This window comes from Citrus sinensis, chromosome 4 (assembly GCF_022201045.2).
Source record: "Citrus sinensis cultivar Valencia sweet orange chromosome 4, DVS_A1.0, whole genome shotgun sequence".
Taxonomy (NCBI): domain Eukaryota; kingdom Viridiplantae; phylum Streptophyta; class Magnoliopsida; order Sapindales; family Rutaceae; genus Citrus; species Citrus sinensis.
In genome coordinates this window covers 28245537-28272840 of record NC_068559.1, presented here as the reverse complement: position 1 = coordinate 28272840, position 27304 = coordinate 28245537, and the positions used below count along the sequence as shown (strand labels likewise).

Here is a 27304-nt window from a genome sequence, read left to right as displayed (position 1 = left end):
TTGATGTGGCACATAATGTATAATTTCTTGATTGGTTCAAATGATAAATAATTACTAAATTTTATCATTTTTAATTTAAATAATGAATTTGTGACACATTATTAATATACAAATTAAATATCTTAACTAAGTAAACATGGTATCACATACACACACATTCTCTCTTTATAAACATATATATTCAATTCAAGATTTTAGATTTTCAAACTTTAATTAAAATTTAAGATCGTGGATCAAATAAGTGCTATATATAAAAATTTCAAATATTAGAGTTATGAAAATAATAGAATATATTATAGGGGCAGGTAAAATTGGACTGGATTCAACAGTACCGTTTGAAATGATTTGGCTTTGTTTCCATTTTTTTTCAGTTTTATGATAATTTTATTTTTAATAGAGAAGCAAATAGAACGAATCTGAATTTTCTAAAGCAATATGGTTTGTAAATTACTGCCAGCCATTGCCAGTGCGATTGGAGATTGGACAAATATAAATAAATAAATAAATAATAATAATGAACAGAATAGCCCATGCATTATTTTTTTTGCACGTGACATGATGCTGTTAATAGCTAGCGTACAAAAAGCTGCCTGGTACCTACACCTCACAGCTCGCATCTCGCTACTGAGTCTTTGTACATCTCGGTACTACTACTACTGCCACAACAACTACTGTTCAACTTTTTAGATTGAGTTTCAATCTGGACCGTCGGATCACATCCCGATTGATTCAACCGAAACCACAAGCAACACTACAGTGTCGTGGGGCCTTATAGTAAGGCCGGTGGGGTTTGGAAAAACGTGAGCAATGCGAGTCCTTTTTTTGAGAGGAACGACAGATAGAGATCCAAAACATTTATTAATGCAGTTGAGCTGCCTTTGTCAGGTCGTTCCCCCTCGTTAGCATAATCAATGGCTGTTGTATGATTCTCTCTTTGGCTTACGTGCAATTTCAGCCGTTGGATGTTGTAATATTTCAACTTTTTCAAATCCTTTCTCATCAGGATCAATATCTGACAAGAAAATGCCAAAAATGCTCTTCCCCAAGCAAAAGCATTGAAAAGCCCTAATCATTATCAAAATCAAAGTTTATTTAATCCCATATTTTTAACTTTATTTTTATTTATGTTAATTAAATATAATTCAATGCAGGCTAAATTAGTGGATTAGTTTTTGTTTGACACAGTTTAGTTTCTGTTAATGTTTATTATTATTATTATTATTATTGTCTTTGTTGTTTATTAATGTTATTATTATTTAAATTTATTAATTTATTATTATTAGTATAAACAATAATGATTTTAAATAATTATTATTATTATAAGCACTATTATTATAATAAATAATGACAATAAATTAACTAATAATTCATTCTAATTTGGCTTACAAAATAAGTAATACAATTTATTTTGATTCTCATTTTTATAAATAAAATAAATAAAAAAGAAGAAGAAGAAGAAAATAACAAATTTAATATTAGTGGGTATTTGTCTAGTATTAGGGCCGATGAAGAGGATTCAGCCAAAAGGCATGCCCATCTCTGATAATGATGGAAACAAAAGCTTTAAAGCAGAAAAATGCATTAATGAAAGTGGGGTTCCCTGCTCCAACTTTGCTTCCTCTCTAGGCTTGGTTGTTTCATTTGATTCATCCATGAAGACACAAAAAAAAAAAAATAATAATAAAATACTTATCTTTTTCACCTTTTCAAAAGTAGAAATTTATTTATTAGATTTCTTTTATTAGTGAATTACGAATAAGATTATGGTACATTAAATATTGGCTTCATTATTATTATCATCCTCTCATATATTCGATTCAATAGCAACAACAACAAATTCTGCTAAACCAAATAATACTAAAAGCAGGGGCATAAAGTACAATGAGGGGGTGTAGTAAGTGTAGGAGTTATTAAAAACCAAAAAAAAAAGAAAAAAAAAAAAGAGGAAGCTTTAAAAGAAGGGAGTGGCAGTAGCCAGTAGAAGCAAGCAGAAATTACAAAAGGTGAAACCAAAGGAACACCAAAACAACTGTCTCTGTGACACATGATTTGCCCCAGAGAAAAAGGTAACGCTAGAAACAACAGGGGAAAAAAAAATGAAAAGTAAAAGTTGGTTTGCGAGGTAATGAAATGTAATTATAGGCATCAAAAAGCAAAACCAGACAACCCCATTTCAATCTTCTTCTCTCTCTCTCTCTCTCATAGCTCTGACAGTAACAAATCACAGATCTTTGTTGTTGTTGTTGTTGCCGCCTTGCCCAAGTAAAAAGCTTGCTTGTCAAATAAAATAAAGAGAAAACCAAATCCAGATTACTACTTGGGGGCTTTGGTTGTTTTGACTGAACAAAAAACAAACCTTCTCTTATCTTCTTTACTGGAAAAACAAATGTTCTTTGGAATATTTCATTTGGTTGGTATTGAGTGACCGGTGAGTGATCTTTATTATTATTATTATTATTATTTTTACCGGAAAATGAGGGAAAGTGATTAAAAAAATATGTAAACCAAGGTTCTGAGAGGACAAATTTTTTTATTTTTTATTTGCTTTTGTTTCGCATTTTCCTTCTCTGAGTTTGCAAGTTTCCACATTTATGAAAAAATGAGGAAGCATGGTTGGCAACTACCTTACCACCCTCTTCAGGTATTTGTTTTTCTTAAGCTTTCGTGACCTTTTTTTTTTTTGACTTTTTGGGGGATTTTCATTGGTTAAAGTTTGGATTTTTAGTGCTTGTTTTGGGTCTTTGAAGGTGGTGGCCGTTGCAGTGTTTATGGCATTGGGGTTTGCTTTCTATGTTTTCTTCGCTCCTTTTGTTGGGAAGAGGATTTTGCAGCTTATTATAATGGGAATCTACAGTCCTCTTGTAAGCGCTCCTATTTTTTAAGCTCAAGTCTTATGAGCCATTTCACATTTTCTCTATCCTATTTATGCTTATATATCGTGCATTTCAAATGTGTTGGACTTTGATGAACTGAGATCTGAGCTTCTCTGCTTGCTGGATTTTCATTCATTTTGTTTGGTTTTAAATTTATGATATGTATCTTGTTCTTCTCAAAATTGGGATGCTTTCCCTTTCTGGGTTATTTATGTTTGTCATTTGGCAAAATTAAACATAGATCCTTTCAAGTGTTCCGTGAACCTGTCACTTTAGTTGACAAGGATAACGTGGGTTGCTTGTCTTTTAGTTATTGCATCTTTTGGATGGCAATGTATTCCATAGCTTCTGAATTTCAAATTTGATTCAGTTGAAATATCATACATGTTTGTCACTTGTTCGGGCATAACTACTAAACCTTATTTTTTCTTTGATTGGGAATTCTTCTTTTATATATGACTATTAATGTTAATTTAAAGCAGTTTCTGTTAATTGAATCCATCATCTAGAGGTAAAGATAAGCCCATTCCACAAAGATTTTGTGGTTACTTCCAGTACTAAATTATTGTGCTTATCACAGTCATATTAAGCACAAGTGTGCAGTCAAACCAGTGACAAATACTAGTTTTTTATCACACAGAAATAGGTATTATTGAACTTGGACATCTGTTTAAAATACTTCGCAGATTTTGATCACTATTTCTTGGTTGCTTGCCTGATGCAAATAATTAGCATTTGTTTCAACTATGTATGAAGTTTCTCTGTCCTTGAATGTTGATATATGAATTGCATTTATAGTGGCTATAAAATATGTGTATATTTCAATGCATTAGTGACAGGTACAAGTTTTCACTAGTCAAAACATATATTATCATCACATTATGTAGTATATGTACATTTGGTTTGTGTCCTGACTAATTGCAATCGATGCATGAGATGGCCTGAGGAAATTCATTGACACCTCTTTTCTATTTAGATTGGCTGTGTCTTTGGACTGTATATTTGGTGTGCAGCAGCTGATCCTGCTGACTCAGGAGTTTTCAAGTCAAAAAAATACCTCAAGATTCCGGACAGTGGAAAGTCTTCCCGACCAAAGGATTCTAAACTAGGTGGTGATTCGACTTCATCTATAAATGATGCCAATGCAGCTACAGTCGGGCACAAACCTGTGGAAATGGATACAATGGATGCAGAAACCACTTCTAAAGACCTTAATTCTGAAGTTCAGGAGAAAAATGCATTGTCACCGAATTCTTCCTGTTGCACGTTAGTTCTCTCTCCTTGTGCTTTTATCTGCAATTGTTTTGGTTCAAGTGAGGAATCATCTGAGCAGCAGATGAGCGAAGATGGCATGTTTTATTGCAGCTTGTGTGAAGTTGAGGTACGTGAAATCATTTGAAATTTATTCAAGTTTACTTCTTTCTCATTATCAAGTTGTGTTTGTAATCTATTAAACACAGTTGAAAATGAACTAATTGGGTAAAATCATAATATTTTTTCTTGTACATCTTGAACAGGTTTTCAAGTATAGCAAGCACTGTAGAGTGTGTGACAAATGTGTCGACCGTTTTGATCATCACTGCAGGGTAAATGGGATCTTTTGTTTTTGGTTTGTTTATTCTTACTTGATGATATATCCTGATGCCCTCTGAGTCCTTGGTTCTTGCAGTGGCTTAACAATTGTATAGGCAAAAAGAATTACCGACAGTTTTTCACCCTAATGGTTTCTGCACTTCTCTTGGTGAGCATGAATCTCCTTATTCTGCTTTTCTTGGATTTGTTCACTGGAAACCTCTCATCAATTAATCAGTGTATCTAATATCCAGTATAAACCTTTCGTTGGCCTAACATATTCCAGCATTGGTTAAGCTTTTCCGGTAGCCATCATCATTTGGGAAGCTAATCTGAGTAGTCATCACCATTTTCAGCTCACTTTTTGAAAGCTTTAATGCTTGTGATTTCTCAATTCATAACTGCCCCACAGGAGTAGTTTTAAAAATTTCTTCGTCATAATTGCTCCTACATTGTCTTGAAACTTTTCTTTAGTCACCTATTCTTGGTTATTGCATGATTTTGGGGTAACTATTGGTTCCAATACTGCTTACTCTGTTGCTTCCCGATAAAATATCATATTCTTTGCCAATTCTTGGCATTGAACAGTTTCTTCATATCAAATTGCTATTATCATTCCATCAAGCGACAGGCCAGAATTTGAAGAACACCAGTGTAAGCCTTTATTTTTCAAGTCATTTTCATTTTAATTGATTATTGACAGGTCTACATGGTTTGTCCACCTTGGGCTTGAGATTGCAGCTTATTCTACAATGGGTGACGGGTATCTTTGTACTTATCTCTTGCTTCCTGGAGCGGAAGCGTTACTCTGTGGATATTTCCTCCAAGTTAGGAAGCAGTTTCTCCTTGGTTCCCTTTGTTATTGTGGTGGTAAGTGTTTGACCACTATTGATATGTTATTCATACTAATTGGCTGGCATGCGAGTGCCAATAAACCTTACATATATCCACAAGCTTTCATGTCCACATTGTGTCCGGTGCTACTTCAATTTTTTGTCTCATATCAACTAAAAAAGAATTTGCATTCTTACAGGCAGTATGCACCATTTTGGCAATGCTTGCAACCTTACCACTTGCTCAGCTCTTCTTTTTCCACATCCTCCTAATAAAAAAGGTAACCTTGCATGTTCCCCTTCACTTCTTATTGACTGTAACTTTGTTTTCATTTCATAAGTGAATGAAGCTGTATGATTTTTTTCTTTGTTTCCTTTTTTCTTTTAATAAAATTCGGCAGTATCAAGGATTGTAATTGATGCTCTACATGTGTTAATTCTTAGTTGTGACTTCTCTTTGGGGGCTTTTTCCAAAAACTTTCCCCTGGGCAGAATGCTGCCCCCTTTCCTAGTGCTTAATTTTTCAGCACCTGCTCTATTCTTCTGTGGCATCTGGCTTGTGCTGTTGAGCTTATTAGGTCATTTCTTTATTTTTCACAGGGACTTACCACATATGATTACATTATAGCTCTAAGGGAGCAGGAACAAGAGCAACAAGGAGTTGGAGGCCAGCAGAGTCCACAAATGTCAATTGCCAGCTCGCTTACTGGATTAAGCAGTGCAAGCTCTTTTTCTACTTTTCACCGCGGGGCATGGTGTACACCCCCACGCTTATTTCTTGAAGATCAGGTAATTGTGACCAATTTTCCTTGTTTCTCTATGGGAGATGAAAGTATGCTTGCAAATTGGCCCTTACCAATTAATTTTGACTCAGTGAACAATCCATATAATTGCACGAACTGCCATGTTCTCCTTTAGCATTTTTTAACATCTCCATTCATGACTTTTAAAATAGATGGTATGATTTTGTTGAATAAAACTGAATTGTCTGTGTCAAGTTTGGGATTTTTTTCCGTGCTTGAACCATGTACAATGTAAATTGGGATATCAAGTAGGTGAGATGCAGAAAGTACATTCTTGAAATCTAGGAGTCCTTTGAAAATTTTTGAGGATTGTATTGCTTTCTGTATTACTTGAAAAATCAAATGACAATTGTTTTTTCATCTTTTCCCCCAGTTTGATGTAGTTCCTCCGGAGACTGGGTCTGTAAGTTCATTAGGAAAGAAGACGGTGGGAGAGGAACCAATTAAGAAAAAGAACCCAGCAGTGAAGATTAGTCCATGGACATTGGCTCGGTTGAATGCAGAGGAGATTTCAAAGGCTGCTGCAGAGGCAAGAAAGAAATCCAAAATCCTGCAGCCCGTGGTTAAACGGGAAGCCCCTTTTGGGCTAGAATCAAACAGCAGCTTTGGCAGCAGTAGCCGTCGAATGGTCCCAAGGCCTGACAACAACAGAAGGCGAGCTAGTAAGAGGGTGCGCCTTCCAGCTGACTTACCTATGGATCCCCTAACAATTGTTTCAGCTAAAGCTGTTGATAAGAATTTCACTGAGACATCAACTAATCTAGCTCCTCTTCAGCTCGAAGCACGGAGTGCTTTCCAAACAAGCCGAGCAATGTCAAGCTCAGCTGGCATTGTTGCTTCTTCTCCTGAAAGTAGTTTAGACTCTCCAGATATCCACCCATTCCGGGTCTCCTCATCAGGGGCCGAAGAGTCAAGGCGGTTGACTGACCTATCAACTGGTGGTCTAGCAGCTCAGAAAGGATTTCCACTTTCGAGATCTACAAGTGATGGGTATGAAGCATCTGGTGGTGAAGATAGTGATCGTGTTCCTTCCCGAATTGTCCAGAGGTCAACGAACTGGAGTAATCTTCTCTTTGGTACTGATCATGATGAGAGGCTTGTTGAGAGCATTGTTAAATTGAAAGCACCATCTTCATCTAGCCACCTTCTCAACAGAAAGCTTTGATTTGCCGACCATTGATGAAGATATTGGTTCATTTTACTTTACATTGGTGAAAAATTCAAGATTCTTTCATTTGTGGGCTGAAGTACTTAGAAGGACCAATTAATCTTCCTCAGCTCTGCCCGACTGATTTGGTTATCGGTGTTCAGACTGTCATCAAGTCAAATACACGAGGAGAACTGTAAAGAAATTGTAGGACTCGGGTATCATTGAGATATACAATTGTTTTACACTTGAGCTTCGTTGCAAATTCTGGTACTCGGACAAAGAAGGCAACTTTACCAATATTTTGCTTGTAATACTCAACTGAACACCCCATGTTGAAAGTGGATTCCTCAGTGTTTTGGTAACTTCTTTCTCACATGAGCATTCTAGTGCTTCTCTTGAGAGTTGCCCAAAGAACTTGCAGATAACCAAGTTGCCATACGTTAAATCCTTCAAGATGTGTGTGCATTTTACTTTTAGTTTCTTTCATTGCATATTCGTCATTTAGGCTGGATGACAGTACAGAGGTTTTTGTAGTATGCAGAAAAGCAGCAGGATTCTCAAGTCTTGTATATGTACAAATCACAAATTCTTTGCATTATCAACACAACCCCTTTTTCTAAGAAACAAACTCTAAGACAGCTACAATTACAATCAAGAAACAAACAGGAACAAGCACAAGCAGGGAAACAAAATGTTTTGTTTTTGAGACACCAACGTTAGTAAGTAGAACATTGGCATTACGAGGCAGGCAGCAAATTCGTCCTCATCAAGTACTAAGTAGTATAAACAACAGAAACAAGATGAGGTACCTTGCCATCATCAAAAGGCAAACGCACATACTCTCTAGCAAACTCCTCGGCAATCTCCATTGCAAGTTCTCCATGTGTAGCCTTACAACACATATACAACACAGTATTGGCAGCAGCCAAGTAAAGGAACAGCAGTGTAAGCAAAGCTGAGGTGACGACAATCTGTAGCACAAATGCCCAACTCTTCCAACCGTCAGTGCCACCAAAAGCAGCAGCCAATCCCCAGCTGCTCAAAATCAAAATTCCAGCGCAAATTGCAAAGTACAAGTAGATAGAGAGAGCCACAGACTGAAACCCCTTGATAAGATGGGCACTTCTCTTGAATGGCCTAACCCCCCAGGCCCAGCATGAGGGAGATTGTTTTTCTGACACAACAATAACCGAAACCAAAGCCCAGATGACTTGCAAGTAAAGCAAAGACAAAAGCAAACCGATGAAAGGAAGCAGAGAAAAGGAGACGAAAAACGGGGAAGAATAGTCAAAGCCGAGGATGTTATGAAGGAGTTTGACAAGCAGAAACAAGGAGGAGGCGAAAAGGGCGACAAGGGCAGATACAAGGAGTTGACAAACAAGAGTGGTAATCAAGAGCGGAAAGAAAGAGTGAAGAATGGAGTAAAGAGATGAAACGAGCTTGACGGGCCTGCCATAGAATCCGTGGAAGACGCTGTAGGTGATGGAGGCCACAGCACAGAGGGAGAAAACGAGAGCGAAGACGGCGTAAGAGATTGAGAGAATAATAAGGGTTTGTCGTCGTCGTCGTTGGTCCGAGGTGGAAGTGTGGATGTGGCTGAGGAAGGATTTTGCAACGGTGTCGTCGTGCAGGAGGAGGAGTTGTTGGAGGGTTGGGAAGACGAGGACGGAGAAAGAGATAGGGAGAAGGAAGATCACAGAGAGGGCCAGGAAGTGACGAGAGTGCGCTTTTATTATGCGTTTTGATTCCGAGAGGATTGTCCACAGATTCGGATTCGTCGTTGACATGGCGGATGACGATGATGCTTTTGGGCGTCCAGAGAAAGGAATAGATTTCTCCTCCGTCTACTGATGGGAGTATTTTACTTTTTGTGAACGCCACCTCCAACCATTTTTATTCAAAAATTAAAATTAAAACTAAGAAACAAAATGTAATTGTAAAGAAATGGAAATTATTTATTAAGACCAAATAAAATAAAATAAAGTTAAATTAAATTAAATTAAAACTCCGTGTAGTTTTTTTACTTTCTAAATATGACATACAACAATTATAAAAATGAATTTATTTATTTAGACGTCAAATATCCAAATTATTACCATCGCATAGTTATCCGTGAGGTGGCAGCAAGACAAATTATTATTGAAAATATTGTTAATTAATTAATTAATTAATTAATTAATGTGATTGATAATCCTCCATATCCTCCTACAAGAAAAAAGCACAAGGGGTAGGAGCCAAATCCCTCCATCATTCATCCCTTTGATCTAAAACTCCAATTGAGAACCCTATTGAAGAGCCCATTTATTTGATCCCATTACAAGCTGTGTCAACCGTCAAGCACCACAACAATTTTGTTCCGGTGAGTTGTTCAATTGTGTTTCTGTCCCTAAACTTGGCAGCTCCCGTCCCTTAAATAAAACACGGATCTTAAGATGGCATCTTTAACGCCTGTAAAATGTTCGATGAAAATACACAAATTTCCGTTTTACAGAAACGCGGTCAAAAGTTGAAAAAAGACAAAAAAGGGAAAACAGAAACTCACGTTAACATCCACAGCGTCAGCACCAAAACCCCAAAGCACACGTTTTGGACAAATTCCCATTTCTTCCGAGGTCTCCTGAAATTAGTGTCAGCAGCCTCATAATGGGTTATGAATCACCAGCGTCGCTCTCTATTTAGCTGCTGTTGTTGTCTGGGTTTCGTCACTCCCAGGTTTTTCGCACATTAGCCGATCTGATTTTCTCATTCATTTTTCACTCTCTCCGTATTTCACTTAAGTGCGTTTTCTGATACCTATTGTTGATTTTTAAGTTACCCGTTAATCGTTACAGTCGTCTTGGTCAGTTTGTTATGATATTTTAATCATCATGGAGTCCTCTAGCGTTGTTTCTCCTAGAGTCAGCTTGAATCACTCAAAATTAGAGGGATCTGAATGTACCCCTCTGCATAATCTTGAATTAGAGTCATCTGATACTGGTATTAATCACTGTGAATACCAATTCCATTCATCCAGTGCTTTAGACATCTTGAGAGAAACTGTTAGGATTCTCCGGTTCAATTCTTCGGGTTTTATGATTACTGCTGCAGTGCTCATTTGCCCAGTATCAGCTATTCTTTTGTCGAACTTAGTAGTTGATCAACACATCGTCAATAAACTCACTTACAGGCTCTTGTTAGTTGCTGAAGTTTGTGGTCTTCCACTGACGCCTTTTGTCACTGTCTCATGTCATAAATTCTCTGAAATGGTTCTCTCGTTGACAATGTGCTTCCCTTTGTTCATTACATCGTCCTTGTTGTCAAAAGCTGCTGTCGTTTACTCTGTATATTGTACTTACTCAAGGAAAAAGGTTGAAATCTCCAAGTTTTTTGTGATAGTTCGTAAGATCTGGAAGAAGGTTGTGGTAACATATTTGTGGGTATGTATGGTGATTGTTGGCTGCATCATGTTGTTTTTTGTGCTTCTTGTTGCTGTGTGTAGCGCAGTTTCTGCAATTTGGTTTTCGCCTGATTTGGTTTTCTATGCGGCAATAGTGGTGGGGTTGGTGTTTTCAGTTGTTTATGCTAATGCTATTGTTATTTGTAACATTGGTATAGTTATCTCTGTGTTGGAGGATGTTTCGGGGGTACAAGCATTATTTAGGTCAGGGGTTTTGATTAGGGGGCAGACTCAGGTGGGTCTATTGATATTTCTTGGATCAACAGTTGGGATGGGTTTTATTGAGGGCTTGTTTGAGCATAGAGTAACAACCCTGAGCTATGGAGATGGATCTTCAAGACTGTGGGAAGGCCCTCTTTTAGTGATAATGTACTCATTTGTGGTGCTTATTGATTCCATGATGAGTGCTGTTTTCTACTTCAGTTGCAAATCTTATGGTATGGGAGCTTCGAATGGTGAATCTCAGCCGATTCTAGAATCCATAGCTGTTCCTCCTGAATCAACAGATATTCAATAATGTCATCTGTAAAATTGGTTTGGTTTATCCACAAAACTCCTATTATTCAATAATATGAAGATGGAGCGGCAAAGGGGAAACACAGATTTTGTTGTTGGTCACATTCTTTCGACATTGATGAGGAATTGAGTGTTGGTATATTGGTAGACCTTCACTCACAAAGGTTTGTGGCAAGTGGAATGTGCTTCACTCCCAAGTTTCTCCATACTTGATGGAATTGAATAACTACAGATACAATGGAAGAGGCAGGATTGATTGGAGGAAAAAATCAGGGAATTGAAACTTTTTTTATTGTTCATTGGTTGGAATATGTTTCCTATTAGTCCTGTCATCATTTCCATATAATGAAAAGTTACTTTAGATTGTTTCAACTTTCTATATTTGAGTTCTACATTTTCTTAAAGAATATATTATATCATAGCTGGGATTTGAATTTTTGATGATAATTACAGTAAATTTCAGAACTGATTTAAGAGTGACTGTTGAAAAATCCTGTGCGGGTGTGTGGAGGAATATGTTCATTTCAGGAAGACTGTGACTGCCACAAATTCTTGCACCGATGCATGCGTTACTTTCCCAACTTAGCATTTCTGTCTTATGCAATATTCATGTATTTCAAATGTGTAATGTGTTGAAAGCACTGGCATTTCACATATTGTTTTGAATTGTGCTGCTTCAACAGTTAATTGCAAAATAGATTCTGTTGTGTGCAATGTGTGGTGTGGCTTGCAGATTTGCACAAATTTGAGACAGCTTGAAGGACATGCCATTTTTGCTTGTCTAAATGGTAGCGAGACAGCCCGCGATCAAAATGAAGGGCAAGGTAAAATCCATTTGTTAACTCCTATGAGCTGCACCATTGTTGTTCAAGTAATTATAAATTTCAGCTGAAAAGAGTTTTATATGATTCTGCATGTGATTACCATTTATTACTGAACCTTTGAGAACTACTGTCATACTTATATTATGTTCAAGGAAATAAAGATATTATAGGAACAAGAACAAAGCTTTCTCCAGCTAATTTTTAACAACGACAAAGTCCACTTGAAATCCTCCATTGCTGAATCTTATGCCTCTCAGGCGTTTTGATGTGTTGTCAATTTCGACAAAATTTGGTACTTTGTCTTCTTCAACTCCAGTTCCATTGTTAACAAAGATCTGGCTGCAATTGCATGTCTTTTCAGGCTCTGTAATTTCTGCGAAATAAAATAATGATATGAAAGAAACTTATGATGTTGCGTGAAAACTAATTGAACAATATGTAAGACTGCAATATCGTAGCTTGAATATTCTATGACAGTACCATGGTAACGAGAACCTTGAACACTTGCTTGTTCTTCTTCTACTTCACAGTCTGTAAAATCTGCGGCATTTTCATGGACACCACACAAAGATGCTGCATCATCTTCCTGTAGAGAAGGCATTTCTGGACTTGATATGGAACCAGGTTTCGAAACTCGCTCTTCTTCTTCTACTTCAACTGTTGTTCTTCTATTGATTGGCCTTTTGGGATGCTTGTGAGCATCAACATTTCGATGCTTTAGTAATTTGCTCATTATCAGTTTCCTACCTGCTACATAAGAATGGGTTAAAATAAGGGAACAGCATCTCCTTGAGCTCACACCAAGACGTACAATGCATTGAGAAAGTTTCATGGATCTCTTTCGCGTGTAGATAAGAGATCGATCAAATAGCATACTCTATTAACTATTATTTGTATAATATAATTCAAGTGCTTTGAAAATATTTTCTATTTAATCGTGAATCAAGAGTGTATCATTATTCTTATTGCACAGATCACGCTTGCTTATTATGATGTATGCGCATGTCATTTTTGAGATGGAGCACTCGATAAAATGATTTGACTGAATGGCTTACAGAGTCAAGGAAGCAGCAATCAATCAATAAATATTAGATATTGTTGTATCCCGGGGTCGGGGTTAAAACATTGATATTTGATTAATTACACTGATATTGATCAACTTTCAATCTTTCATGTTGTAAGAAATATTTTGAAAATAAATAAATAAATAGATTAAAGAGAGAATCTTGCAATGAAGGAGAGACGGACACTACTAGTAACAAAGTTAAAGAAATTGTAAAAAGGACTTTTGGATATTACAGTCAAGTTAAAAATTTACGTGTGTGTGTACATGTATCTATGTATAGTTCCCCAAACAAATGATGGAATGAATGGGTACTGATAATGCAAGCATGACTAAAATATTTTCGCAATCATAATATATTTTCACTGCTGGGGTTTATGAAAAATTAACGTTAAAGGTTCAATTGAGGAATAAAAAGGGGCGTCGTTAGAAGTGATTAAAATTTTCATTTAATTTTTACTGGGCGATGGGGCTTTCTAAGAACTTGGAAGGGGTTTTGTTAGGAGAGTCAGTTTTGACAATTTAAAAACCAAAATTCTCTGTGAACACGTCGTATCGACTACAAAGTCGGAATCAATGTCGGATCACTTCATAATAATTGATACGGCTTACTTACAATACGGTGAAATTATAGCATCGGAAACGGTGCGTTTTGAAGGTTGAAGAAGAAAAAGGCTTAGTTCAAATTAGCGCCATCCGTGGTCTAATCCCTTACATACATAGTCCGACCCACTGCTTAACCTTCGTGTTCACAGCAACTATACTTATTTGAAAAAAAGAAAGGAAAAAAAAAGGGGTAAGCAACTAACTTTGCTATGGAAAGAAAAAAAAAATGCAATCGATGATCATGGAAAGGCACAGCAGAAGGCAGATATTAGATATGTGATAATGTATCCAAACTGTCCCAGTTTTGAAGTTGCATGTTCTGTAGTTATTAGTTTTGAAGTTGCATGTTCTCTAGTTATTAGTTTTGAAGTCAGGCCTTGCTCGTTAACTGTTCGATAAAATGTCCAATTGAAAGTTTTCTTCTTCTTCTTCTTTTTTTTCCTTGTAAAGCGCTAATAAGCTGCTGGATATTTGGGAGCATTTAGCATTGTTATAGGAAGAATCAGATAGTGGCTTTGAATCTTGGTCTTTGATACATTGCTTGGTTGCTGCTGTGTTTCCCGTCAATGTGTTCTTACGTCATCCTGAATTGTTGATGTTGGATCAAGTTTTGACTTTTGCGCTGTCTTAGTAGGACTGAGAATGGATAGCTACCGTCAGGAGAAAGTACAGAAATTCGAGGAATTCGTTGATCGCAGATTGAAACCAGACCTTACACGTGCTATCGCGGAGCGGTACGTTTCTAATTCTATTCACTTGACTGTTTTTGGCTCAAGGGATGAATAAAAGCTTCATGCTTGGTCTCTGATATTTTTATTCGTTTTTAATAGTTCTCCTTTAATAGCTTCATGCCTAGTATAATTAAATCTAGCATCATTAATTTTGATTAGTGTGCTGAACAAATTATCTGCTTGTCGAGTTTATAATGATAATATGGGTAGAGTGGTGCGTCAATTTTTTATTGAAACCTAATGACTGGCTCAAGCACTTTGATTTACAATAAAGGTTCATGTTCTGACTGCTTACTTTGTTTCACTTTGCAGAGACAAGGTCTTTGAACAACAAAAGATTTTGTATCCTTGGATTCGTGTTTGTTGAGAGATATATTTGATTTTCTTTTACTTAATAAGAAGTAGTTCTCCATGAATGACATCGGCCGGATCAATTTATTTGTAAATGGTAATTATCATTTTTTGGGTTTTGATTGAATCTTGATAAAGAGATTTTTTTTTTCAATCACTAGCGAAATTCTTGAAGCTGGCTCACTGTATTGGAGCTTTTTTATTTTGACTGTATATGAAGTAATATTTTAGAATCAAAGAGATGTTCTTCTAAAATAGATGTTCAATTCAAAGCACAGAAACATCCTGAAAGAGGCACTGAAACTGAATCCTTTACAATCATTATGTCCTTCCTTATTATCCAACTTGGTGATTGTTTCTTTTATCTGGTTTACTTGACACTAAACGCTGGTAGCTCAGATTTGCGAAAGAACATAGAGAATTTGGAGAAAAATAGTGTGACGAGTCTTAGGACATTGGTGAACCTTGGCTCTGAAGTATACATGCAAGCTGATGTGTAAGTTTCAGTTATGCATTTTGGTGCTTAATGCTGCTTTCATTCTTACAAAGCTTGCATTATAAGCCTTCCTAAGTTCATTCTTATTTTCGAAGTTAATTTTTATTTTCTTTTGGCCTTAAAATGTGCTATTCTTCTTTAATTTTGGATTGCCGGAGGTGGATGCAGGCCAGATACGCAGCATATATTTGTGGACATTGGACTTGGATTCCATGTGGAGTTCACCTGGTCTGAAGCTTTGAAGTTCATATCACAAAGAGAAGATAAAATAGCCAGGTATAATTTTATGGTTTAGTTAATTTTTGGCAAATTGTGTCTTTTCTCTTTCTCGGAAATTACTTTCAATTTCAAACTTGATGCATTATTGAATTGCTTTCTGCAGGCAAATAGACGAGTACACTCGCCTTATTGCATCAATTAAAGCCCAGATTAAATTGGTATGTTTATTATATGTTGGATCTTTCTCTTTTTGTGCTTTCTTTATTCATTCTTGGCTTTTCTACATATTTTATGGAGTTGCAAAGCTGCTTAAGCCTCTTCAAGCTTGTCTCTCAAATATGAGAGTTAGCTTAGATGGCTGGAATATTATATTGTTTAGGGTTTAGCAGATAATATGAATGCAAATGATTGGGTTCTAAATGACAAGAAGTAACTACTAGCATATGATCAATATGAACGGAAATTGTTCTTTTTCTGTTGTCCACTTCTGATATGCATCCATTGAATTGCTTTCAGGTTTGTGAAGGGATTTGTGAGTTACTCCAACTCCCTGCTGAGACAAGTGTTCAGGAGGCCATCTTTTAACATTGTATGAACTTGAATAACTAGCTTTTTAGAACTTTAAATCTTTCTTCTGCTTTAACTCGCGGGTTGTTTTTGTATTTTTAACAACTGAGTGAAATCACAAGAGTGGTGGAGGATAAAATATGTTATGGGCTGAAACTTTTTGTAAAATTGTGGATTTGGGCTCTTTATTACCCATTGGTAGATGACACTGAAAAATGAGTGGGCGGTGGGCTGGCGGCTCACATAGAACTATTCTCCGAGATTTGGGAAAAAAAGATGAGTTGCCAGGTCATTTGGTCCCCATTTTTCTTTTCTGATGTTACTTCTCAGTTCGAACCCGCTTCACTGCTTTTGTAGGCGTGCTATTGCTATGAAATGTAGCCAGTAGCAGACTAGCAGTAGATTATTATCTTGATACAATACAAACAAACAAACTAGAGCCTGATTTGAACCCAGCAGAAGATGATGGGTACAGTCACTTCATGACGCTTAAGTCTGAGATTGGACCGCACATGAAACTCATGCACATGTCTTGTTGTTTTTATCATTTGACAACATCTATTATGTTAGAAATTAGGCTTAGGGTTGAGGGTTGATACCATCTGCTAGATCAATCAATGATCAATCAATCAGAATGGAGGGAAAATCTCTTTATTTAAAATTTGAAAAAGAAAAAGAAATTAAATAAAAGGAAAGGGGAGAGCAGATTTGAGCTGGAATTGATGTGTGTGGGGTTTGATTTGACGGAAAGCTAGATGTAGTTAACTTATTTTGTTTGACGGGCTGTCGAGTTGTGTGTCAACAAGTTCCCGTTGCCGACAGAAGGAATCCGGCGACGTCACGCAGAATCTCTCATCACTTATTTCCTCGATAATCGTGAAATAGAAAATTGTATTTTTATTCAGTTCAATTATTTATTTATTTATTTATTCTGGTAAAAATAACAATTATGTATTTACCTTTTTGCCAGGAAAACTTATCCCTCATCGTCACCATGAATAATGTTTCCGATGATATCATACCGAGATGAAAAATTGTTGAAAAAACATAATTCGTAAAAAATGGAAAAAGGGGGAAAATTTTGAAAAAGTCTCATTTAAGATATTATTTTGGACAGGATTCGGTTTTGATGGTAAGTTTAATTTTACAAATTTCTCAAAAAAATGATGGGAAGTGCCTTTTTTTCAGTTTTTGCTGCGGTGCGTTTATTAGTTAATAATGAAAATGAGAAATTAGAGAATGAAAATGAATAATATGTTCACTTTTAAACTAAGGGAATGAGAATTAAATTGGTGGGTTTCACAATCATTTGAGTATGAGAAATGAGTTAATAATCTCCAGGGGGTTGGAAATTGAAATCTCATTCTCGGTATTGATTATTTTATCTGATCAATATTTCTTAATACTAAATATATTCTCAATCTAAAAGTAAAATAAAACAAAATGCCCAAGTTCAATTCAGCTCGTCGAAACCCTAATCCCTTTTATTGTTGATGAGAATCAGCAGCCAATTGAACCCATGTCACGTCGCCGGTAGTCGCAGAAACCATCACACATGTCCAATCAAACACGAAAGGTTAGCCTTGCACTGCAGTCGTTGTTAATCATTGCACAGCACCATCTGCACTCGTCGTTGTTACTCTCTTATTGTCACTACCACTTGCTGATTTCCCAACACTGCCGTTGCTCTCTAATTTCATTTATCTATTGTTTTTGTACTTATTTTTAATTTCGTATTGTTGTTGCTGTTGTTCTTGTTGTTGTATTTTTGTTGTTATTTCTAATTTATTTATTGTTAATATTTATTACGATGACAATGATAATAATAGTTAACTAAAGACAATTTAATCACTTGCAAAAGTTATTTCGATTCTAGAACAAAATAAACACATAAAAGAAAATACCATTCATTTCGATTCCAATTACTATAGTTGAAACAAACAAATTTTTTATTCTAAATCGTCATTTCCATTCTAACCCCATTTCCATTACCAAATAGTAAATATACCACTAATTTGTTCTATCTATAAAAACTCATTTTTTATATTGGATTTAAGGAAAACCAAAAAAAAAAATCTATATATATGATATAAAATATTATTAGCACATTAAATGAAAAGTAGTTGTCAATTTCCTCCTATTGAAATCAATACATACCGCTTGCCCCTCTACTGTTTTTATAATACCTTATAATCTTCCTGACATTATAATTTTATAGTCTTACCATTGTTTTTAAATGCATGTTTATGGTACTTTTGTTATTTTTAACTTTTTTTTTCCTTATACTAAGTATATATTTTATATTCTAACAATCAAATATTAAGGAAATTACTTATTTACCTGTCTTTCCTTAATTTTTTTTTTTTATGAGAGAAAGCTATTGAATATTATGAAAACAATAGAATAAGGGGTATATATTAATTTCAGTAGGAAGAAACTAAAATCTCCCTAAAATTAATTAGATGTTGCAAAATTGAAGAAAAGAGGGAGGGGGGAACAAACTAAAAAGATAGCTAATTAAGAGATGCAGAAAAAAAGATGATAGTAAGAGCAGCTGGAAGTTATGGGCCGCATAAGTTTCAAGCTATCCAGAAGGCTCCCACTCTAGAACTCTACTTTCACTCGTAAATATCGAAAAACTATTTAGATACATGTAGAATGTGAATGCTCTAGGCACTTGTATGTGTAACTTTCTAGGACGTTGCATAAATAAGAGCTCTCTATATCATGAAAACTCTCTAAATTTGATTGGAAGGTTCTAAATCTTAGTGGAACTAGGCAAGTCTCCCAGTAAATAGGGGCTTTGTCAAATAGCATTACATGCAAACAACTCTTAGCAACTAAGCAGGCTCTTGTGCACACTTTTATGAATAATACAAATGTTCTCTAGCTTACTTGCTCTCTTTTCTCTTTCTCTTTAGTTCCTCTGCAAGCATTCTCACTTAACTCATCAAAAAAATTCAAGGCTGGCTTACTTAACAATTGTTTTGGACAATAATTATCTAATTGTCGCACCAATATGCTGCGAAAAATTCTTAACTCGTGATACGAAGGCCTCAAAAGGCCAAAATACCACGTGTCACGTAGATGAGAGGCTAACTGGTGGTCCCTACGTTCTGTCTAAACCCACGTTTATTTCTGAGTACTTCTGTCCGTTGCTGTGACCGTGTACCACACAAAAGTCTTTCCGATGGTGATAGACGCCAAAAACCAAAAAAAGGTAAAAAATAAAAAAATGAAAAAGAAAGCAAAGTAAGAGAGAAATATTAATGGTGATTGGGGGGGGGGGCGCGAGGTGAAAGCGGCCATACGTTGCTGACGCCTGAGGCCGAGGCTGATACAGATTACAGAGAGAGAGAGAGAGAGAGAGAGAGAGAGAGAGACAGAGCCAGAGCTGAAGAGACAAAAGGGGAAGTCGAAAGTCAGAGCGGGTAGCCTTTTTACTTGAAACCCTATCTTTTGTTAGCTCTTATTTTGTTCTTTTCTTTCTCTCATTAATTGCTACCACCCCCGCCTCACCCCTTGTTCTCTCTGATTCTTGTTTGGATTTTATCATCCACTTCCCCTTCTTCCTTACATTTTCTCATTTTCAATACATAACTTGGGTTGGGTAGATCAAAGCAAAAATTGGAAAACTCTTTCTTTATTTTGAATTTAGAAACTCATTTATATATATTCTTTTAAGATAAAAATAAAAATCTTAAATTTTAAATTTTTAAATGGAATTTTTACAATGTATTTTTTAAAAGATATTATTCAAAATATCAATATATTATTTTAACAAATTTATACCTACTTACCTATCTACCTACAACAAACATACATACATACATACATACATGTGTCTCTGTAAATTAGTTGTGTAGCTTACTTCTTCATACCCTTGTTGGATTCAATTTGAATAACTTCTTTGAATCATTTGAATAAATCGAGATGATTATTGTGCTTTAATGATGCTTAAAGTAGCTTGATGAAATTGCTAAAATATTTATTGGAGATATCATATAATTAAGGATGAGATTATTTATACTCTAAAATTTACTCTGAACACTATTATTTTAATGAAATATTTTATCATAAAAATATCCATTATATGAATTACTATTAAGGACTCTCTCCTATAAAATAATATAATATAATTATTTTGAACACTCATATAGCACACTCACTATTCAATTTATAATTCCTCTTACCATAAACCCTAAAATTTTATTACTAATGACCAAATCAATTCTTAAAATGTTTTGAACATATTTTTTCCTTTTGATTTTCAAAAAAAAAAAATTAAAAGTATCTTTTGTTGTTGTCTCCTTCTTTTCTTTCTCTTCTTCTTCTTCTTCTTTTGTCTTTTTTTTTTGGCCACATGGCCTTTTTTTTTAAATTTTTATGTTAAAAAATTGAGGTGTAAAAACTATTTTGAACAAATTCTTTAATAACAAGAACTAATAACTAAAACTTATGTTAAAGATTTTATTTACAACATAATTTGATTCTAGTGATGTATATACTAAATCATTATTAATTTTTTTTAGTGTGTTAAATAGTTTAATTAGTGTTTTGAATAAAGCAATTTAAGTGGTTTCAGTAAGGTCATTTTTGATATTTTAAAGAGTACAGAAAATAAAGCTTAATTTTTTAAATTTAACATATGAGTATACAGAGTAATAAAATTTATTAGCATAAAAGTTTCCTAGTGATAACTAAGGGTGGGCACTAGTTCAGATCAGTTTGGTTTCGAAATAAATCAAAAAATTTCAGTTCGGTTTGGTTTGAGAATTTCAAAAAATCAGAAATTTACATTCAGTTAGGTTTCAGTATTAATACATATTTTTCTTTTTTAGTTATAAAACTCCGAATCGAATTGAATTTTTTGGGTCCCGTTCAATTCGACCCACCCCTCAAGGCCACATGATATTTTTTTTAATTTAAAAATTATTTTTTTAGTTTTTCAATTCGGTTTTTAGATTTGAAAATTTAAACTAAAAATTGAATCAAAAGTATTTATTTTTATATCGAATTGAAATATTCATTTTTTTTACAAAAAAAACTGAATTGAACCCTTAAAAATTAAACTGAGCGGGTAATTTTACAAGTTTGTTTTAGTTTTGCCCACCTCTAGTGACAACTCTTATTGTATTAGTATAATAGTTTTCTAATGGCAACTCCTAATTGTTGCCCAATGGTCAAGAAAAGAAATCATTTTTGTAAGTTTTTTTTTCTTTTTTCCTTCAGACTTTCTTTAGAACTTTTACTACTAGTTAATGCAGGTGAAATTTATCCCCAACATTATAAACCGACAATTGGACAATCAATTTTTTCTCTCAGGAGTTTCATTTGTAGAAGCTCTAATGTTAGAAGATCTATTGGACCTATTTGAATAAATATTTAAATAATATGCGAGCACATATGAAATAATGTAAAATCTCATGGATTTAAATGATAAAGTTGTTCTCTATATTTTGGTGGGTCAGCTATACGGAAGTGGCTTTATTTATTGTTTTCTTTTGCGTCTGAATTATGCAACTCCAGCGACTCTGTCACCTCTTCTTCATCCTAATGCTGCATGCATTGAAAATAGGTATAATATACAACTGACAAAGATACCAGCCATGCAGCATTTTTGAAGAAACTCTTAATCAGTCTTTTTTTTTTTTTTTTCAAAATTGGGATGCCCTTTTTTATGGTCCCAAAACTGGCCTAAAGGCTGAAGCAGCTAGATCCTATCTCTGCTTATTCTTCAATCTTTTCTGCGACCGGTCATGCTTTCCGGGTCATACACATACATGCTCAGTAGTTACTGTAATGACATAGTATTTGTTGCTTTCAGAAATAGGAGTAACTTCGGCAAATGACCTCGATGTTTTTTTTTTAAATTTTTGCTCAGGGACCTTATAGGTAATCTTCAAAAACATGAAGTCAACTGCGCCCATGTTGTATATATCTCAAAAAGAATCAAGAAAAATAAATAAAGCCCATTATTGATTCAAAAGATGGAGATGTTAAATCACTGAACTCTTTTGTAGTACAGCATTTTATTCACATTGGATTTTATACTTTATTTTAATGTAAGTGACAAGATTCTGCTTAAAAGTATGTTTCATTTGTCAAATTATTATGGAACAAACTAATCATTATTTCTTGTGGGGCTAATCATACAGTGAACTAATTACTAAGTAGAGTAATTATTCCTTTCCAAAAAGCATTGGTTGTTTTGGAAGTATCTAAACTGATTTGGCTTTTGTCTTCACATTGATCCAACTATTTAAGATCCTTTTTTTCTTCTAATTTGAGATTAGCAACTTGTCATTTGTTTCTTAATTAATAGGAGACGTCACAACAAATTGCTTCATTTAGTAGGCCTTAAATCCAATAATTAGCAACTCATTCTTGGGTTAGCCTACGTAAAATAGCTAGCTATAGTGTCTAATCTTGCAATATATATACTGGACTAAATTTTTATTGCATTAGAGTGAATACAATTCGATAGTTCTGGATATGCAATGATGCGGCATGAACAATTAGCAGTAGAACATGAGTTTCTTTGGATATGCAATGATGTGGCATGAACAATTAGCAGTAGAACATGAGTTTCTTAACATTCTCACTAAGTTTTGGTAGAGGCGCCGCCTTTGGAGGGGCAGCTCGGCAGATTGCAGAAGAACTTCCCATTAAAGTTGCTGACTCTGAACGTTCAAGGTAAAGTCTACCTCTGTATGCAGCCAAATGGGCATAGTAAGCCGGAGGCACCAATGAAACAGGCTTAGTGCACCTCACAAACGTGTAGCACAGATTGTAAACTAGCTTCTGTAGTTCATCAGAAGTGAACTTGTTATCATCCCATAGAATATGATAATGTGTTGGCCTGCTTGTTCCCTTAACTCCCCAGTGGCTGCAAAGATAGAAATCAAATTCCCTTGGATGAGTTATCACAGTATCTACAACAGTCCCTGGAGGAATGTTTTCATCAGAAGATTGATTGTGAGCTGAAGATGGATCATTGTCATATGGAAACAGCCTTGTGTGGTGTCTCTTTTGTACCACTACAAACGTAATGGGAGGACTATAACCAGGAAATCTTGAACAAGCTTCTCTGATCGATTGTAGTTCCTCTTGCAGCACTTTATAAAATTGAGTTTCACTTACCCCATCTCTGAAGAAGATTATTCTCCGAGGAAGTTTGTTTAATTCATGGTAAAAGTCATCAAGTAATTCTCCAACCATCATACCAAGATCTTGGATTATTTCTTGTCGATGTGTTTGGGACCTCATCCTTGACGCATACTTGTTAGCCGCTGGCCAGTTCATGCTGCCAACCACGGCTGCAACAGATGGACTGAAATCATCTAGTGGGTGAGGATGAGTGACATCAGCTCCCATAAAGATTACTGGCTCATCAGGAAAGAAAAGGCGCGGTATCTGAGAGGGTAATGAGTTGTACAAAGCTACTGTGCACCCACCAACCTTGGCATTGATCTTGAGAGCCAAATTTGCCAGAAACTGTGAACTCAACTTGCCAAGATTTGAGTACAAGCAACACTGACTTACAACCCCAACACTAGTTTCTGCTATTCGTTTCAAATCTGCGTACCCCTTGTGCTTCCTTTCCATAACACATATGAGAAGCTGGAGATTGTTTGAGGCAGCTTCATGGATTTTCTTGAGTTTAGATTCCAAGAGAGAAACATTATTAAGCACATGGGTTTGTTCAAATTGAGGGCTAATGATTGTACTTTTGTTAAGAAAGATTCCCAATTGCTCACACCGTTGAGATAACTGGCAAATGAACTTCGGAATGGCGGACTTCTGATCATGGCTGCCACCAAAACTTAACAGTGCCCACCTTTCAATTCGTGTTCCTTCAAAGACATGACTCTCAAGAAAGTTCCATTGGCGGTCATGGCGGCAAGGAACAAGATCTCTTATGTGGCCTCCATCACCAAGCTTTAGCTTTGGAGGTTGGAGTATTCTCCCATTCAATCTTGTCATTTCCCTTGAAACATGGAGTTTGAATTCTCTTCCCTGGTTGCCACTGTCAAGAAAAAATTCTAAATCCATCAGAGAAAAGAACTTAAGATATCAAAATAAGTAGTGATGATCTTATTCATCACAATCAAGTTTCAAGATAACTGAAAAATATCTCTTCATTAATGGATCTTTCTAACTAGTATTGAAGTTACCTTGTTGGACCAACAGGTCCTCGCATGACTCCATCTATCATAGCCTTTCTTTCTTTTGGCCTTTGGCAACCCATCTTAAGTATTCTTGCTGTCTGATCATCTGAAAGCTTCCCAAGGAACTTCTGGCCTTCGCAAATCATGCAAAGCTCCATAGGAAGATAACATGGTTTGCTCCTACTGATCTGCAAACATGGTAAATTTCTAAATTGTATGTTATAATTGTAGTGATCCTTGAAGTAACTCAGAAGCCTTATATTCTTTCCATCCCTGTCTGCAAACCAAAGATTTTCAGTAACTTCTTCAGTCAAACCATAAACCCGGTATCTCTGTACCGTTTCTCTATGGCAAACAAAGACCCTGATGTTCTTCAGGGCCCTCTCCACTTCTTTCTTTTGATCACCACTCAAGCCTCTCGTCTTCCTTTGGGAAAGGTCTTTAAGAAACTCAAGACGCTTTTGCAAGTAGGGAATTACTCCAACGCTTTCATGGAAAGCACTAACAGAGGAATCCACATTGAGGGACAGTCCTTGTTGTGTTGGTCTAAGACTCTGAAAGAATCCTCTCAATCCAACAGCTCCTCCTCCAATTTCCTTTGCACCTCCCATTGAAGACGAATATAGTGATCTCCCCACAGGTATACATTTCTCGCTCGGGTTCTCCCTCAAGACAACATCCAAAGCATGGAGATAATCCTGAGGGAGTGGGATCCAATCATTGTCCTCTTTGCTCAAGTATCTACTCAATTCCTTTCCATCATACTTTGACACAAGTTTGATATTTATACGAAACAGTTTCAGCTGATGCTGCTTGTGTATCAATTCCTTGAGTTCTCCAGAAGGCAACACCGACTTGCTAGTAGGAATAGGGAGGCTAACGAAGAACTCAAGCCTATCATTTTCGAATTCAACAGGACTGTAAATGTTTTTTCTGCCATCAAATGCAGGATAAGCACCAGAAAGCATAGAAGAATTTTCCTCCACGAGTTTTTGTTTGATCAGTCGCGCAACTTCCTTGGAAGGACTTGGTGACATTTCAACATTGTAATGGAAAATCCTCTGTGATGGGTCCAATTGGACTAGAAAATGATTGGCAAGGAGAGAAATCACTGCCCCTTCTACACCACCAGCATCTGGCCTCCTTGCAGCGACAAGTGCTTGTGTTTTGGCACCCGTGATCCTTCTTCCATCATTTCCTTTAACAGCTACCTTGTTTCTCCTGCAAAGCCCCTCTGGAGATGCTTACGTGAGTTCAAAGAAATAGTTAGCCAACTGATATGTAGAACTCATGAACACCTGTATGATAAGATCTCATTCCAGTTTAAGTGATATTTCAAAAGCTACTACCAGATTCATACATGAAAACAATCAAAAAGTATCATTTTGGCAACAATATCATCCTTATTGCTGAAAAACAAAATCAAAAGCGGTCAAATGAGAGATATTGAAACAAAAATTTTGATTTTCCTTTTTGATTTCAAAAAAGACCAACAGAATAATAAACATTTCCTCTCTTGAAGGCTTTAGCTTTTTGAAATAATAAAAAAAAAACACTTTTTTTTTCTTTTTTATCACACAGACAATGAAAAAAAAACTTTTTTTTTCTTTTTCACACACACACTGAAACCAGCCAACAAATATAAATCTTCAGAGTAAAAAAGCCTACAAAAACAATCAACGAAAAGGGAAAAATAAATCTGCTTCCATATTAAGACGAAGATTCCCCAGTTCGAACACAGAATCCTATGCTTAAACCATATTTGCATTTAAAATAATAATAATAAGAAGAAGAAGAAGCAAAAAAGTTTAGAACCATAAACATATTGGGTTACCTGGTGAAATATTAACAACATGGGCATGGGTATCAGAGGAAGTAGCAAGAGAAGGGTTATGGAGCTTACATGAAGGTTTGTGCAAATGGGTTTTTGATACAAAGCTTTGGTTTTGAGGAAGAGGTGGAGCTAAGGCAAGTTGCAAAGGAATAGTAGGAGGCAAAGGAAGCAAAGCTGGGTAGTAATTTTGATGCTGGTTTTGGTTACAGAACCCAAAATGGTTTGAATATTGCCACAGCTGATGATGTTGCTGGTACTGGTACTGATACTGATATTGATACTGATACTGGTGCCTGTGAGGATTAGTATTAGTACTGCCTCTAAAAGTTCTTGTTTTGCTGTTGGTGTTGTTGTTGTTGTTATTGCATTTCTTGTTTGCATTGGACTCATCTGCTGTTTCTTCCATGAGTTGATTGAGTGAGAAAGAAGCAAAGGCAGTAGTGTTTTGATATGAAAGTGGCAGAACAGGAGATGTAGTTATTGCAAGGGAGAGGAAAATAAAGGAAATAAAGAGAGCTGAGGCTTTAGTAGCTGAGGTTCTTTGTGTCTAGTGTTTCTTGATTCTCAAGAGGCTTTATGTTACACCTACACGTATAAATACGATGAATGTGATATTCAAAACGAAACTATTGTATCTGGCCTTGCCTCAAAAGAAAGTTAAAAATGGTCACACGTTAGCAGTGAAAGGGCAGCAAATGTCTTTTTGGAGCTATGCAATGCGTGTAAACAAGCACAATGTTAGGCTTCAGGTATATCTCTTTATGAGTCATTGACTATGTGTCAAGCAAATTTGGCAATGCTGGCCGTTTCATTAGGGGCCTTTTGCTTGAATGCTTTTGTAGTCAAATTATAAATGAGGTGGGAAAGGGAAAGGGAAAGGCCTAAATTTCATTTTCAAAAATAACTGTTCTTGGCTGATGGTGATTGGAGTTTTCATGCGGGGTTTTGGTCAAATTTTATTTTAAAAATCTTTTTTTTCCCCCTATAATACTATCTTTTGAATCCTTTTAGCATCATCGTGTAAATCAACTTCATCATTAACATAGACTAATTTAAGATCAATGAAAAATAAAGCTTGTGTTTTACACATGTTGGAACTATTAGGGACACCAGTGACCAGACTGCAGAATTATTAAAATAATAAGAGTGGGTGACACGATACAAAAGCAAATGCAAAATTAACCAAATTGCCAAGTATAGAGTTAACGTTAATTCTTCTTTTGAGTTTGAAACCAGCTTCAACAAATATGCTTACCCAA

The 27304-nt window shown here is 35.7% G+C and overlaps 6 protein-coding genes and 1 long non-coding RNA gene across 14 annotated transcripts; 4 read left to right on the top strand and 3 right to left on the bottom strand.

Annotated features, from left to right (window-relative positions):
* Nucleotides 1–1941: 1941 nt before the first annotated feature.
* Nucleotides 1942–7593, top strand: LOC102624427 (probable protein S-acyltransferase 22). Of its 5 annotated transcripts, none has more exons than XM_025100647.2 (11): nt 1942–2428; nt 2573–2641; nt 2726–2861; nt 3850–4254; nt 4391–4459; nt 4543–4614; nt 5034–5099; nt 5187–5315; nt 5479–5559; nt 5879–6067; nt 6455–7593. In XM_025100647.2, exons 2-11 carry the CDS (start codon nt 2610–2612, stop codon nt 7244–7246), a joined length of 1971 nt encoding a protein of 656 aa, XP_024956415.1. In that variant the 5' UTR covers nt 1942–2428; nt 2573–2609; the 3' UTR covers nt 7247–7593. The 5 variants fall into 5 exon arrangements, with proteins under 5 accessions (XP_024956415.1, XP_024956414.1, XP_024956416.1 ...); XM_025100648.2 differs by having other exon boundaries at nt 1943–2428; nt 2748–2861; XM_025100646.2 differs by having other exon boundaries at nt 1942–2641.
* A 192-nt stretch (nt 7594–7785) lies between these two features.
* LOC102624142 (uncharacterized) lies at nt 7786–9137 on the bottom strand. The gene has a single exon (XM_006483026.4). It carries the CDS (start codon nt 9016–9018, stop codon nt 8005–8007), a length of 1014 nt encoding a protein of 337 aa, XP_006483089.1. The 5' UTR covers nt 9019–9137; the 3' UTR covers nt 7786–8004.
* A 269-nt stretch (nt 9138–9406) lies between these two features.
* Nucleotides 9407–11555, top strand: LOC102625077 (uncharacterized). The gene has a single exon (XM_006483030.4). It carries the CDS (start codon nt 10099–10101, stop codon nt 11182–11184), a length of 1086 nt encoding a protein of 361 aa, XP_006483093.1. The 5' UTR covers nt 9407–10098; the 3' UTR covers nt 11185–11555.
* Nucleotides 11556–12201: 646 nt separating this feature from the next.
* LOC112498978 (uncharacterized) lies at nt 12202–12740 on the bottom strand. Its single transcript, XM_025101281.2, has 2 exons — nt 12488–12740; nt 12202–12380 (listed from the first exon to the last, which is right to left on the bottom strand). The coding sequence occupies exons 1-2, from the start codon at nt 12738–12740 to the stop codon at nt 12202–12204; spliced, it is 432 nt and encodes a 143-aa protein (XP_024957049.2).
* Nucleotides 12741–13579: 839 nt separating this feature from the next.
* Nucleotides 13580–16362, top strand: LOC102625366 (uncharacterized). Of its 2 annotated transcripts, none has more exons than XM_025101618.2 (7): nt 13580–13866; nt 14308–14410; nt 14720–14749; nt 15153–15254; nt 15423–15530; nt 15637–15691; nt 15990–16362. In XM_025101618.2, exons 2-7 carry the CDS (start codon nt 14319–14321, stop codon nt 16056–16058), a joined length of 456 nt encoding a protein of 151 aa, XP_024957386.1. In that variant the 5' UTR covers nt 13580–13866; nt 14308–14318; the 3' UTR covers nt 16059–16362. The 2 variants fall into 2 exon arrangements, with proteins under 2 accessions (XP_024957386.1, XP_006483094.1); XM_006483031.4 differs by having other exon boundaries at nt 13584–13866; nt 14311–14410.
* A 3061-nt stretch (nt 16363–19423) lies between these two features.
* LOC107177656 (uncharacterized) lies at nt 19424–22164 on the top strand. Its single transcript, XR_001508640.3, has 2 exons — nt 19424–19471; nt 21925–22164. It is a non-coding gene; the product is annotated as an uncharacterized LOC107177656 (long non-coding RNA).
* Nucleotides 22165–22563: 399 nt separating this feature from the next.
* On the bottom strand, nt 22564–26621 carry LOC102625831 (protein argonaute 7). Of its 3 annotated transcripts, none has more exons than XM_006483033.4 (3): nt 26046–26621; nt 24218–25454; nt 22564–24069 (listed from the first exon to the last, which is right to left on the bottom strand). In XM_006483033.4, exons 1-3 carry the CDS (start codon nt 26449–26451, stop codon nt 22611–22613), a joined length of 3102 nt encoding a protein of 1033 aa, XP_006483096.1. In that variant the 5' UTR covers nt 26452–26621; the 3' UTR covers nt 22564–22610. The 3 variants fall into 3 exon arrangements, with proteins under 3 accessions (XP_006483096.1, XP_024957356.1, XP_052296262.1); XM_025101588.2 differs by having other exon boundaries at nt 24218–25445; XM_052440302.1 differs by having other exon boundaries at nt 24218–25509; nt 26046–26185.
* Nucleotides 26622–27304: the final 683 nt, after the last annotated feature.